This window comes from Seriola dumerili, unplaced genomic scaffold (genome assembly GCF_002260705.1).
Source record: "Seriola dumerili isolate Sdu_G_001 unplaced genomic scaffold, Sdu_1.0 BDQW01000349.1, whole genome shotgun sequence".
Lineage (NCBI taxonomy): Eukaryota > Metazoa > Chordata > Actinopteri > Carangiformes > Carangidae > Seriola > Seriola dumerili.
In genome coordinates this window covers 460,084-473,603 of record NW_019174604.1, presented here as the reverse complement: position 1 = coordinate 473,603, position 13,520 = coordinate 460,084, and the positions used below count along the sequence as shown (strand labels likewise).

The 13,520-nt window shown below is 42.5% G+C and overlaps 1 protein-coding gene across 1 annotated transcript; it reads right to left on the bottom strand.

Annotated features, from left to right (window-relative positions):
* Positions 1-847: 847 nt before the first annotated feature.
* On the bottom strand, positions 848-10,758 carry rcor3 (REST corepressor 3). The gene is made up of 12 exons (XM_022760700.1): positions 10,565-10,758; positions 10,404-10,460; positions 8,238-8,315; positions 8,079-8,131; positions 7,547-7,708; positions 6,493-6,617; positions 6,131-6,209; positions 5,471-5,686; positions 3,456-3,533; positions 2,956-3,013; positions 2,336-2,580; positions 848-1,880 (listed from the first exon to the last, which is right to left on the bottom strand). The coding sequence occupies exons 1-12, from the start codon at positions 10,686-10,688 to the stop codon at positions 1,491-1,493; spliced, it is 1,665 nt and encodes a 554-aa protein (XP_022616421.1). The 5' UTR covers positions 10,689-10,758; the 3' UTR covers positions 848-1,490.
* Between the last annotated feature and the right edge of the window lie 2,762 nt (positions 10,759-13,520).

Below are 13,520 nucleotides of genomic sequence, written 5' to 3'. Positions count from 1 at the left end.
TTTACCAAATTTGAAGAAATTCCCTCAAGGCGTTACGGAGATATCGTGTCCGCACGGACAAGTCAACAACAAAATGGCTGCTGCTCTGACTGTCGCTGGCACGGAGGAATAAAAATATCACACGTACACTGTCCAACCCCAAATACACACTGGAGCAAATAGTCTCACCCAAACGCACTATTACCCCCTGTTTGTTTGATGAAAACAACAGTATCCAGCTGTTTCAGAAAATGACTGAGTGTTTTTATAAATGAAACTTTACATTTGTGAGGTGTTTTAGATATTTCCCTCTTCAGCAGGAACCAATGAGCTCGGAGCTGAGAGCCACAGGCGGAGGAGGGAAGTCTGACAGTGTTCAGAGACGGACTGACACGTTGTTGGTTCGAGTCTGCACAAGATTTGTTGACAGTAAGAAAAATCTCCAGACTAAGCCTTTAAACACAAAGCTAACAGTTTACAGTCTTGCTAACGCCCCCCTAGAGGCTGCACTGTTCATTATAACCACAATATGAACATCCTGACATGTGGAGCTAAAAACATTGAGTTTGTCCTGAGGTGGTGCTAGAGGAGAGATCATGAGGTCGTTAAACCCTGACAGAAGGATGACAACATAAGACTGAACTGACGAAACTGAACTTCCATAAATCACACTGATTTCAGCTCTACTACTTTGTGCTAACTAGCAAATGTTAGCATGCTATCATATCAAACTAAGATGGTGAACATAGCAAACATTATACCTGCTAAACATCAACATGTTTGTGCTAACTAGCAAATGTTAGCATGCTAACATGTTAAAATGGTAAACATAGTAAACATTATACCTGCTACACTTCAGCATGTTAGCATTGATAATATGTATGTTAGCATGCTGACATTAGCATTTAACTTAGTGCCTCAGTACAGCTTCCAGGGCTGCTAGCATGGCTGTTGACTCTTAGTCTTGTTATATTAAAAACGAGTTTATGAGTTTTATTAAATCACTGGCTTTGAAAAGGGTTTTACAGGAAGTGCTGATGTCATTTTTGTTTGTGGTTAAGGAAACAAACTGATGGCGGAAAAGGTGGAGACGTACTCATGGAGAAAAAGAAGGGACCCAGGATTGAACCCTGAGGGACGCCACATGTCAGTTGAGGATTAGCTGATGACTGAAAAGACGCTGATTTAATCATCTGTGTTCGGACTGGATGACTTCTAGTCAAAGCTCCTTTAATGAAACAAAGATTTTAGAACCAGGTTCCCATCAGCCAACAGGTACGCTGCATTTAAGTCCTGTGGGAAATGCAAACTTCAACCCCGAACACATACACGAACACTCACCAAATATTAAAAACTCAGATTAAGATTTCTGATTTTGTTTTGTGTAAATGTGTCAGAGTGGAAAAGCTCTGTCACTCAGATTTTCCCACAGGACCTGAACGCTGCAGCTTCAGATTGAGAATGATTATTTTCTTTCTTGTCTCTTCAACAGAAACTCAGTCCAACGTTCGTTAGTGAAGGGAGGAGGACGAGGCCGTCTCTGATTGGTGGATGGCCAGACCCGAGGGCTGCTGGGCGGAGCTTGGGCCTGACCCCCCGAGGTTCCCACCGAGGGTCATGGGAGCGGGAGGGCGAGGGTTGAGGCGGGGGGGCAGGGGGTTGGAGGGGCGGATAAGAGGCGGGGGCTGCTGCAGCGTGGGGCGGGGCTGCAGGAAACGGGCCTGCTGTTGGAGGGGCGGTGGCTGGCGGTGCAGGGACGGCGTGGCCGGCAGGGAGGGCCGCAGGAGAGGAGGGGGCTGGTGGAGGGAAGAGGAAGAGGTGGTGCTGGACGTCACCGGAGTCTGAGCTGAAATAGAAGAAGAGGAGGCAGCAGGAGACGCACCTGAGGAGGTCACCTGACCCTGCAGAGAGGAGAAGGTGGGGCCAAAGTTATCTCACCAAAACTCTGTATAAATATTGTATATTTTCTCTTATTGTTGCATTTTTGTTTTTAAATATGAGATAGTTTTTGTTCAGGCCTCTAAATCTACTCAAATGAAAACTAAACTCAACTTTCAACAAAGAGTAGCTAAAGCCTGATTGAAAAGTTGATGGATGACACACTAATTTGCATATTAGTGACATCATAACATAACTAGGCGTACTGCATTTACACAATCTAACTATAAACGGAGGAATTTCTGTATTTCAATTTCCCAACAACTGTTCATCCGATCGACTTCAAACAAAAACATGAAGTGAAACTAGCGTCTGCCTTCAAGGAGGGTAATCAATCTTAAAATCTGAGGGACTGAGGATCAGCAGAAAAATGTTTGAACAAACACGACACGGTATATAACACAGATAAATGTGTCACCTCTTCGTCTTCTTCGTCAGTACTCTTCCCTGACGGAGTGGTGGAGCTGTTCTTCCCCTCCTCTCCAGAGGTGGCGCTGTCTCCGTTGGGCGCTCGCGTCCCCTGCTCGGCCTCCCACTCCTGCAGCACCTCCTCCAAGTTGAAGCGCCGCCGGTAGTTCACAAAGAAGTTCTTCACCTGGCCCACCGTCTTGTTGCCTATCACGTCTGCGATGGCCTGAAAGTCCTTCCCGTACTTCCTGACACCTGGAGAACAGGTTCATAGTGATGTCACTGAATCACCAGAGACTCCTGAACAGTTTGATTATGTTATTATAACTAGAATCACCTTTCTGTTTTCTGAGGTCACTGTGACCTTTGGCCCCCAAAATCTAATCAGTTTGTCCTTGAGTCCAAGTGAACATTTGTGCCACAAGAAGTTCATTCAAGGTGTTACTGAGATATGGAGCCTCATTAACAAACAACAGACAGAGCGGGAAACAGTGTCGCCTCCATGAAAACCTCTCATAACCTTTATGAAGCTTTTCATTTTGAATGTGGTTTGATGGATTTCAGATCCTGAACCTTTTAGACTTTTTACCTGCTGCTTGTACAAACAGTGATGAAGAAGATGAAGCTCACCTTGAACAGCCAGGAGCTGCTCGTCCGTGGTCCAGCGAGCGTTCACCTTCTGGTTACACTACAGAGATGAAACATCAGAGTAAAGACTGTTTGTATCTAGAACTGAGAGGATTTCCACAAAGGGAGTCAACGCAAAACTGAGGAAGATGATTTCCACACAGGTATTTCAATTCCCAATTTCCATCTATAACTACATCAAGAAACAGATAACGGTTTGTTGTTTTACATTTTTTTTATATCAAAACAAAAAACTGTAAGTTTTTGTTTCTCTATTTCTAAATGGTAATCGGGAAACGAGCTGTCTCCCAATTTTAGTTCTCTCATTTTAAAATGAAAATTCATTGGTAGTACACGGACCTGATTCAAACACTTGATTTAACATTAAAGAAAACACATGAGCATCAAGTAGAAAACTGTCCTGCCGCTGTTTAAACTGAAGAACAGTATTTCTGGTGAAGTTCGTGTAGTTTAAAAAGGAAATAGCTTCAGTGTGTTTGTACCTCAGGCAGCCTGAACTCTTCGATCCCAGACTCCAACATGTGTTTGAGTCCGCTGTTCATCTGTTTGGCGTTCTGGACCTGAACAAGATGGAAACACGTTGAAATGAAACTCTAGTGTCTGAATAAACACTGGATTTATTCAGCGTGTGACGGTTCACTCAACTCTCTGCAGCTGGCACCACCAGGTGGCAGCAGAGCCCTGACAGATCACACAGGCATTACACCGGACGACTCTCTGGTCGGGGCCTTTTACCTGTTCTCAAACCATTTCCCACCTGTGCTCAAAGCCAGGCCTCTGAGAGGAAGTGAAGCGTTACTGAATGAAATGAACCTGATTGGTTTTCTATTTAACAACAAGTCAGCTTCATGTCACATCTGTGTTTCCCATGATGCCCTCTGACTGTTTGGTGAGTTACAAACACAACTGTCTTTACACTTATGCCAATATGCTAACAGCAACATGCTAATGTTAGCATGCTAATGATAGGCCCTGCTAATGTGATGGTTTATAGGTGTTTGTCTTCAGTTTATTCGTCAGATACCAGACAACTGGGTTCAATCAGCAGCTTTTCTGGAGCTTTTGAACATATCACATGATCTTCATTCTATAGCAGATTATATATGTCCACATTTCCATTTTTTCTGGACACTTTTTTCTACTTTTCAACTTTCAACATGGAACACAAAACTCCTTCAAGTGTCCAGAAAAAAAAATTAAAAATATCAACAGAGGAAACTACATCTGATTGAAAGCTCCAGAATAGCTGCTAAATGGACCTCTATTAATAAACTTGTATTAAGAACAACACACAGCATGAACCTTTGAAGAAAAGTCTGTCTTTATAACCTTGGTGATGTGTTTTTTATTTTAGTTTGAATCATTCTTCTCGGGTACGATGACATTTTAGTTTCTAGTTTTGTTAAAATTAAAGGAAACAAAGACAACTTAAAATGTCTAACCAGATTTTCTGTCTCCAATCTGAGTCCTTTAATATCAGACTCCTGATATATCCTCTTACTATATTTTTGTTAAACGGTATTAATATTTCTAACAGATGAAAAACTCTGTCGTAAGAAAATACAACATCTTTCCTTTGATGGTTTCCTCTAATATTTCCTGTCAATAGTAAAGTTTTTAAAGACAACTGCACTCAGTGAATTAGCTGTGAGCTGAAACTTCAGCGCCATTATATTTGTTTACATGATAATGATAATTAAATGTATGCTGAATTAGCTATTAGCAGCTCCTGTTTGCAGGGCACCCAGGGACGTACAGACAACTCTCACTGGATCACTGCGATACCGAGGAAAACGTAAAAACATGATGATTCTCAGGCAGGTTCTGCAGCGAGTCTGTGTTGAGATTCTGAGGAGGTCAAATCAGCCACCAAACTACATGAACTCAATTTAGCTATTTTTAGAGCGACAGCATGCACCTGTCCCTGTCACTTCACACCTCTTCCTCCGCTCCCCCGCGTCCTCTCAAAACCTCGGCTCCACAGGAGTTTGTTTGAAGGTGAGGAGAGTCGGGGGGGGGGGGTCTGCTGTGGCGGGAAGGTTTCACCGGACTCTTTTCATCTCCAGCATGAACAAAATCTGTCGTTTCAAATGTAGAATTCAACCAGCAGAGAGACGTCAGAGTGGAAATGTTGCTGAAGTAGATGCTACAGGATCTTTTTTTGTTTTGTTTTTTTTATCCTAAATTTGTGGTTTGGTTCTCAGAGCAAAGAAATACTTGAAAAAATAATTAGGAACCCTCAAAAAACAGTGTGTGGATCGGTCCAGATCCCGACCCTGTGGTTCAGCTCTGGTCCATATTGATAGCAGACTTCCTGGATCAATAGTCGGGTCGATGTTGTAATATCTGATAGAAATGAGGGGCTGAATCACGTGGTATAAATATAGATTTTATTTTTCATTCTCTCTGTTTTGTCAGATCCCTGGTCTGCAGGAGGAGGAGGAGGAGGAGGAGGAGGAGGAAGAGGAGGATGCAGGATTGCTGTAGCGCCACCAACCTGTCTCTTGAGGGACACCAGCTCCATGTCCAGCTGACGGAGGAGGGTGTTGGCGGCGGAGGCGCTGCAGGACACGGCCACCACGTCTTCCTGGGTCAGGTACATGCCTTTGGGGGGCCGGCAGCGGGAGCGCTGGTGGTGTCGGTGCTGCAGGGTCTGGTGCTCCCGTCGACCCAGAGCCACCTTAGCGCCCGGCACCGGCGGCTCCACCTGGTTCTGAAGGTGACACAGTCAAAAGGTCACAGGTGAAACTGAAGTCATCAGTAAATAACTGTGTTATCCAGTAATTAAAATCTAGTTTAAAAAGAATAAACGGCTCTAATAGTTGATTAATAAAAAGTAAAAAGCTTTTTGTTTTTTCTTTTCTATTGATCTTTTACTTTCTTCATTTTCTTTTCAAACTCCTAAATTTTACTTGTTTCTAGTTATTTCTCTATTTTCATTAAACTGATTTAAAGCCTGTGTATGAATCCTGAATTAATCAATTAGCTGAATATTGTATATTGATATTCAGTAGATAACTGAAAAAATATTATACATTTATGAGTAAGTAGTTAAAAAATTAAAAGTAAAAAATAATTATTAGATGCGTCCAAAATAAATTCTATTGTAGGTGTGTGTTGTCCCCGTGGCAACAGCAGCTCAGGCGTGTCCACGTACCTCTTTCTTAGCTTCCTTGTTGGGGTCATAGTCGCTGTCGTTGGCTTCGATGGGATTGGCGTCCTCCATCTCCTCATCGCTACGGCAACACCAACAAGCCAAAATACAGTCGTTACACGTCGTCACAACAACAACAAACTCACAAAGCCAAGGCACATGATGCCAACGCACCAAAGAAGAAGAGCAACACAAGATATGACAAAGAATTCTGATCTGAATGAAAAACAACAATAATTCTGAAAATCAAGTCTGGATCATTTTTCAAGATAAAAGTGAAGATTTGTGATTTCTCTCTTTTCTATCGTTACAAACAGGAAGTCTTTGAGTTTTCAGCCGTCGCTGAGACAGAACACGAGTGGTACCTGTCGTCCTGGTTGTTCCTGCTGGCCAGTTTACGAGCCTGCCGGTCCATCAGACTGGTTCTGGAGCGGGTCTTCTTCCACGAGTAGTAGTACTTCACCAGACTGGAGATGGATTTGTCCGGTAACTGAACAAAACACAAACTCAACACTTTTTACCGACGATTATTAAAGACACATGGAGTCTCGGTGAAAGGACACTCTGTACTTCTAAGTTAAAATACTCCTTCAAAGTAAAAGTCTGGCTTCTTCAAAAGCTTACTAACGACAAAGCACAGAAGAAGTATCGGCAAGATGTACTTAAGTCTCACTGATTAAAAGTACTTCCTGTCGTTTAAGTATCACAGGAAAAGTACTTCCTGTAGTTTGTGTCAGAGTGGTCAGGTGTGGTCAGGTTTGGTCAGGCGTGGTCAGGCGTGGTCAGGTGTGGTCAGGTGTGGTCAGAGTGGTCAGGTGTGGTCAGGTGTGGTCAGGTGTGGTCAGGCGTGGTCAGGTGTGGTCAGAGTGGTCAGGTGTGGTCAGGTGTGGTCAGGCGTGGTCAGGCGTGGTCAGGTGTGGTCAGAGTGGTCAGGTGTGGTGAGGTGTGGTCAGGCGTGGTCAGGCGTGGTCAGGTGTGGTCAGGTTGGGTCAGAGTGGTCAGGTGTGGTCAGGCGTGGTCAGGTGTGGTCAGGCGTGGTCAGGTGTGGTCAGAGTGGTCAGGCGTGGTCAGGTGTGGTCAGAGTGGTCAGGTGTGGTCAGAGTGGTCAGGTGTGGTCAGGCGTGGTAAGGCGTGGTCAGGCGTGGTCAGAGTGGTCAGGCGTGGTCAGGCGTGGTCAGGCGTGGTCAGAGTGGTCAGGTGTGGTCAGGTGTGGTCAGAGTGGTCAGGCGTGGTCAGGTGTGGTCAGGGGTGGTCAGATGTGGTCAGAGTGGTCAGGCGTGGTCAGGTGTGGTCGGTGTGGTCAGGTGTGGTCAGAGTGGTCAGGCGTGGTCAGGTGTGGTCAGGTGTGGTCAGAGTGGTCAGGTGTGGTCAGGTGTGGTCAGGTGTGGTCAGAGTGGTCAGGCGTGGTCAGGTGTTTACCATCTGCTGGATGCGGTGGAAGCTCTTGCCGTGGAAGCTGAAGGCCTGTTCAAACAGCACCTTGTCCTCCACCGTCCACTCGTCTGGAAACGGAGTGAAGTTTGGCAGGTCGGCCAGAGACTTCTCTATGTTGTGTTTGTGCCAGAAGAGCATGCCGAGAGCCTGCGAACACACACACACACACACAAATAACACACACACACACACACACAGCGTTAACACCATGCAGACATCCACATTAAGCTGGATGAATTTCAAGAAGCTGAAAACGGTTCCAGGTGTTTTTGAGGGGAGGTGATGGAGGAGAGAAACAAACGGCTTCAGAAGAACAGCTGATGTTTTAAAACACAGATCACCTGACTGAACTTCAGCGCACCCGTTTCCTCTGACATATTTTATGCTATAATGGTGACTTGGTTTGAAATGGACGATCACACAGAAACTTGAAACTCCACTGACACACAGAGCCGGTGATCCCAGATGTTCACACTCTGCAGGACGATCAGGGAAAGCTCAGTTTTGTGGGACCCACCTGCTCCACGTTGTATCCATGTTTCTCTTTGGCGATAGCGATGTATTCATCCACTGTGGAGGGAAACACACACACACACACACACAGCGTCAGTCCGGTCTGATCTGAGGACCTGAAGGAGGACGGGGTCAGAGTTCAGACGGACGAGGTTGAACTTACGCTTGGAGTCGACGATGGTGTGATACGGAGACCAGACCAGCATCCCCCCGCTGTCTTTGTCTGTGTACTTGGTGGAGCCTGAACCACGACACACACATCAAACATCCCAGACAAAGAAGAAACAGCAGGTTAGATTCGGCTGCAGCTGCAGGAGCGTTTGATTTCAACATCCACAGAAAACTGAACGTCCTGAAGGCTGTCAGCACGCCGCACTACTCTGGACACAGGTGTGTCATCTGAAGACTCCGTGCCCTCTTTTGTCCATTGAAAGAGGCTACTGAGTTGCATTATGGGAAATGTAGGATCCTGTGTTTGTGGACTGAAAGTCAGGATGTGTCCAGCTCAGCTGCACAGATTTGGACCGGTCTGTTCTGAATCTGTTTCTCTTGAGTTCAGCGACTTGATACAAGTGAAATATTGAATCACTGGAACTCACTTTTTTAATTCTCTTTTTGTTGGTGTCTTTCAGTTTTAATTATGATCTTTTTCTTTTTTGTTTGTTTGTTTGGTTGAAAACACTTTCCTCCAGTTACCTGTACTGTTGTTGAGCTTTAATTGATTTCATTTATATTATGAAAATCCTGCCCCTTTTTCTGGAGAGATATTTACTCCAAAAAGCTTTTTGAGGGTTGCCAGACATTTTTCAGTAGTTATAATCAAACATAAAGACATTTTTACTGTTTATTAATGTTCAGTATTTGTTAACAAATACAACTCCTATGAAAATATGTGTTATATTATTACAGCTGTATTTTATTATATCACAGTTCATTATGTTTCTGCAGCAGTCTCCACTCATGGGTGTCACAGAGGGAGTTATAAAAATACATTATGGTGTTATAAACCATTTATTACATGTTTATATACCACTCATAAATGCTAATTAGTTGGCATCAAAGTAACTTGTCACCACTTTATTTAAAGGAGTGTTTGTTAACAGGTTGATATTTTATTTTATGATCTGATCTCATCCAGTTTCCACACATGGCTTTAACTTATAATTCATGACTAAAGAATTACTGATTGTGCCTTTTTATAACGTGCAGGCAGGTAGGTGTCTCTGCTGACAGACGAGACTCGGTAAATGTCAATATGTTGAAACTGTCTCCATTACACAGTTTGTCCAGCAGGAGGACAGACAAGTTTATATTTACACTGTAAAATGTTCAGCACAAACACAGACCACAATTTATATTAAGAAAAAAAACGAAAAAACAAAAATGAATTGAAGTGATCGTCTATCAAACCTGTTTATTATGTGATTGTGGAGAAAAATGAACATTAAAACTTTATATTTTATCAAATTTTTAAACTTTAAAATATATTAGTATTGGTATCATGTTAAAAAAAAATTGGACCATAATGTTTTTTTTGTATTTTTTCTAAAGAGCTGAAATAATGATTCAATTATTCGATCAGTCAAATCAAAAGAAAATTCATTTGCAACAATTTAATTAATAAATTAATAATCTAAATCCATTTTCAAGCAGAAAACCAGCTTCTTAAATCTACATTCCTCTTTTCTCTGTTTTAAATCCTTATAAATAAATTCTCTTGGGTTTTAACTGTGACATGTGATGGATCTTTCTCCCAAATTTATGACATAAAACTATGAATGGAAAACAACTGTCAGATTAATCGATTATGAAGATAATCAATTCTTGCAGATCTAATATTCTCTCTGCAGCAGTCCTCAGAGAAATATCAGATACCAAAAAACTGGAAATCAAACATTTACCTGTATGTACTTGTTGAAAAGTTATTATAGTGTTATTATTCTCATTATTATTCATTTTCCTTTCACTTTACCACAGAGAATATTACACATGATAAATGTAGAGGGACCGTTACACACACTCCATTAATCTTCATTAAGTAAAATTAATGCCTGTCACAAGTTGTGAGTGAGAAGTTGAGGAGCCTCGGTTCATGTTTGTCCTGCAGATTCTTCTCTTCACTTCAGAACTGAGTCAAAGTCGATCACTGAAACAGACACTGCGTGGAAACCTGCTTTTTAAATTGTTTTCTAACTCTGCTCTCACAGTTTTTAATCCACACACACGTTCACATGAAGCGGCTACGCTCCGTGTTACTGTACGTGCACCGAGGCTACCACCGTCCGTCCGTCACTCAGCCACAAACCAGTAAAACCAGTAGAAACCTCACCGGGCTCAAACTCGGGAATGTTGGCCTGGTAATCGGCTCCGACTCGCATCCCGACATCTGGAAAACACGAGCAACAGACACGGGGGGCATGTCAGAGTCAAACGTTACGTTCAAAACGCGGACATCGGCAGCGATAAGAGGCTGTTCGAGGCTATACTCACCGTGCTCGTCGTCGCTGCCGCTTTCGTCAGAAAAATGTCCGTTAGAAGCGTTGGACGGACTCTTCGTGCCGTTGGAGCGACCTTTCCCCAAATACTCCGAGCCTTTGTCCATCATGCCCGGCATCTCAGCGCCCGAATTCACCGATTTTTAAACGGCTGTGTCGGAATATAAAATGTCAGCAGGAGCTGGAGGGTTTTTCTGCTGCTGTTCGCTCGCTCGCCGCAGCTCAGTCCGCGTCGCTGTAGCGCTCCTCTCCGCGCTCCCGCCACGTTTTACACGGTCCCTTCAGGCTGTAAAACACCACAAATAACAACGGCAGAGTCTCCTTTGTATTCAACATTGTTTTAATATGTAAAATGTTTCATCCGAGGGAGATTTTTCCAGCTTTAAAGCCGTGACTGCACCGGGTCTAACCACCGCGGCGGAAGGCTTTTTACGCACCGTCGAGCGGCTGTGCGGCGACTGCTGCTGCGGAGTTTGTGGCAGCAGATCCATCCGCCGACACAAACTCATAAACTAAAATAAAATACATAGAAAATCAAATAAAAACAGAAATTTAACAATAATAAAGCTTTTATTAAAACAAATGGAACCGGAAGTTAGTCAAACACATCCGGAAATTACAAATATCACAGAGAAATCCAATTATAAACATCATGATTTCGTATGAATATATGTCACAGATTTGTTACATATTAAATGTAATTATATAATTACATTATTATATTGTATGTACTAAAGCTGATTAAATGTGGCTGATAATTCAATCTGTTATTTTTATTTTTTCTCCTTGTTTATCAGTCAGTTTTCCTGCGCTGAGTCTTTACCACCAGCAGAGGGAGACACCGCACAACAGTCTGACTCCTGTCACCACAACAACCGTAAACTGCTATTAAACTTCATTCCTGCAGAGAGGAAATCCACTCAGACACACGGGGGGTGGGAGAAGATTGTAATTAATGAGTTAACCCCTCAAAAATAATCAAACTCCAACGGTCTCCCTCTGACAAATTAATCCAGTTTCATCCCTTCAAAATTAAATTTACTCATGGATGGATCTATTCTGTATGAAGTGACTCTTAATATTTCTGGTTTTGAGTCATGAGGTTTTGAGCTCAGTTAAAAGACACATAATAACCACAAATAGATGAAAAACAACCTTAAACAACTGCATAGACAGAAATGTTTAGATTAACTTAACTGGTACAACTCTTAAAAGACACCTCACCGCTGCAGTGTGACCATTTTCACTCCATAAAATTATATAACTTATAATTGCACCAGACTTAAATATGGGTAAAACAAGGAACCTGGGAAATTTTGGATCAAACTTTGAAATAAATCACATCATTGACAGTAAGCTATTGTGTACAGTACATGAAACAACACATAGAGTCAAGGACACAATCACCCAAAAGAACAAAAAAAAGAGAAAAGAAAGGCTGCCTCCTTCTTACTTTATCCTCCACTGAGATTTCTGCCATCTCTCAGTACAGTGGAGATGGATTAAATTCAATTATCATGCTCAAAGCTTTGGAAAATAACATTTGAAAAACCTTTTTTCCCCACATCAAGTGGCTTTATTAAAATTTAACCATCTGTAGAAAATAGTTCTTGTGTTGACAGTGAAGCCTGTGGATTATCTAGAGGAACAGAGTTCCTGCTGAGGTATTTAAATTTACTTGTTACTAGTGAAAATGAGTTTTAAGTTGATTAACATAAAGAATCCATAATCAATAATTTTATTTTTAGAATGTATTGACTACTCATATGTATTTTGTCTGACAGGCTAGCACCTGTCAGACAAATAGATTCACTCTATTTTCTCTCTTCTGACACTTTGTTCACCCTTGTGCACATTATAAGAAAAAACTTTGTTAAAGAGAGGGAGTAAAGCTCCGTCTTTGTTAGCTTGGTCGCTAAAGGGACAATAAGCTAGCACAGCTTGAGATATTTTCACGTTTTATTCTACGACGTTAGTCAGTAAATACCTCAGCCCTGATTTCTTTAAGCTTTTACGTCTCTTAAATAAGGACGGTTTCTAATAAGTGTCTAACTCAGACTACAGCGGTTGTTGGGGACTTTAAACGTCTACTCACTCATCTACTCACCAGTCGACCTTTACGGCCTCGTTGTGTTTATTATCATGCTCTTACAAACTGTTATTACCTTTTGTAAGGAGAAAAATTTAATGTCCATTATAGGTAGACATTCAGAGACAAACCCTGTTTCCAGTCTTTATGATAAACTGAGCTAATCGATAGATAAATCGATTGATTGATAGATTTATTAATCTCAAAGAGAAATTGCAGTTTTGCTGAAGCCACATCACATAAATCACAAAAACAATGAGGTAAGTGATAAACAATGTAATTCAAGGCTGGACTAAATAAATTATATTAAAAAAAAGTATAAATAAAAGCTTAACTATTACTTTAAATTATTATTTATTCAAACCCAGGTTATATTTTATTTCCAGATCTCAGGGTTCGTTTTGCCCCCCCCCCTTTTTTTTTGAGTGGATGCCCCGCCCTGACTACAGGTAGCGGAAAATACACCATACGTTTTTATAAACTACGGCTGGACTGACCCTTTAAATGCATCGACTTGAGTGATGTAATGATACCTGCTACCTCTCTCTCTCTTTCAGTATCCGTAGGTGTCTCTTTACCATCCTCTCTCTCCCCCTCTCCCTGTCTTTTCTAAGCTCTCTCTCCCACGGGCAGCCTCGCTGTGGCTCGTCTCTGAGCTCGTGCTGCAGCCATCTGCCCAATAACGAGCCTGCTGAGAGAGAGAGAGAGAGAGAGAGAGAGAGAGAGAGAGAGAGAGAGAGAGAGAGAGAGAGAGAGAGAGAGAGAGAGAGAGAGAGAGAGAGAGCGAGAGCACGAGCTCCTACTCTACAACGCGCGGGGCTCGAGCAGCATCAGATATGTGAGCGGCGGGAAGCGGCTCTGC

Coding starts and splice junctions, on each gene's coding strand:
- rcor3 (XM_022760700.1), bottom strand. CDS start 10,688: ATGCCGGGCATGATGGACAAAGGCTCGGAGTATTTGGGGAAAGGTCGC. Junction 6,210..6,492: donor AGGAACAACCAGGACGACAG/GTACCACTCGTG, acceptor GTGTTGCCGTAG/CGATGAGGAGATGGAGGACG. Junction 1,881..2,335: donor CTGACGAAGAAGACGAAGAG/GTGACACATTTA, acceptor TCCTCTCTGCAG/GGTCAGGTGACCTCCTCAGG.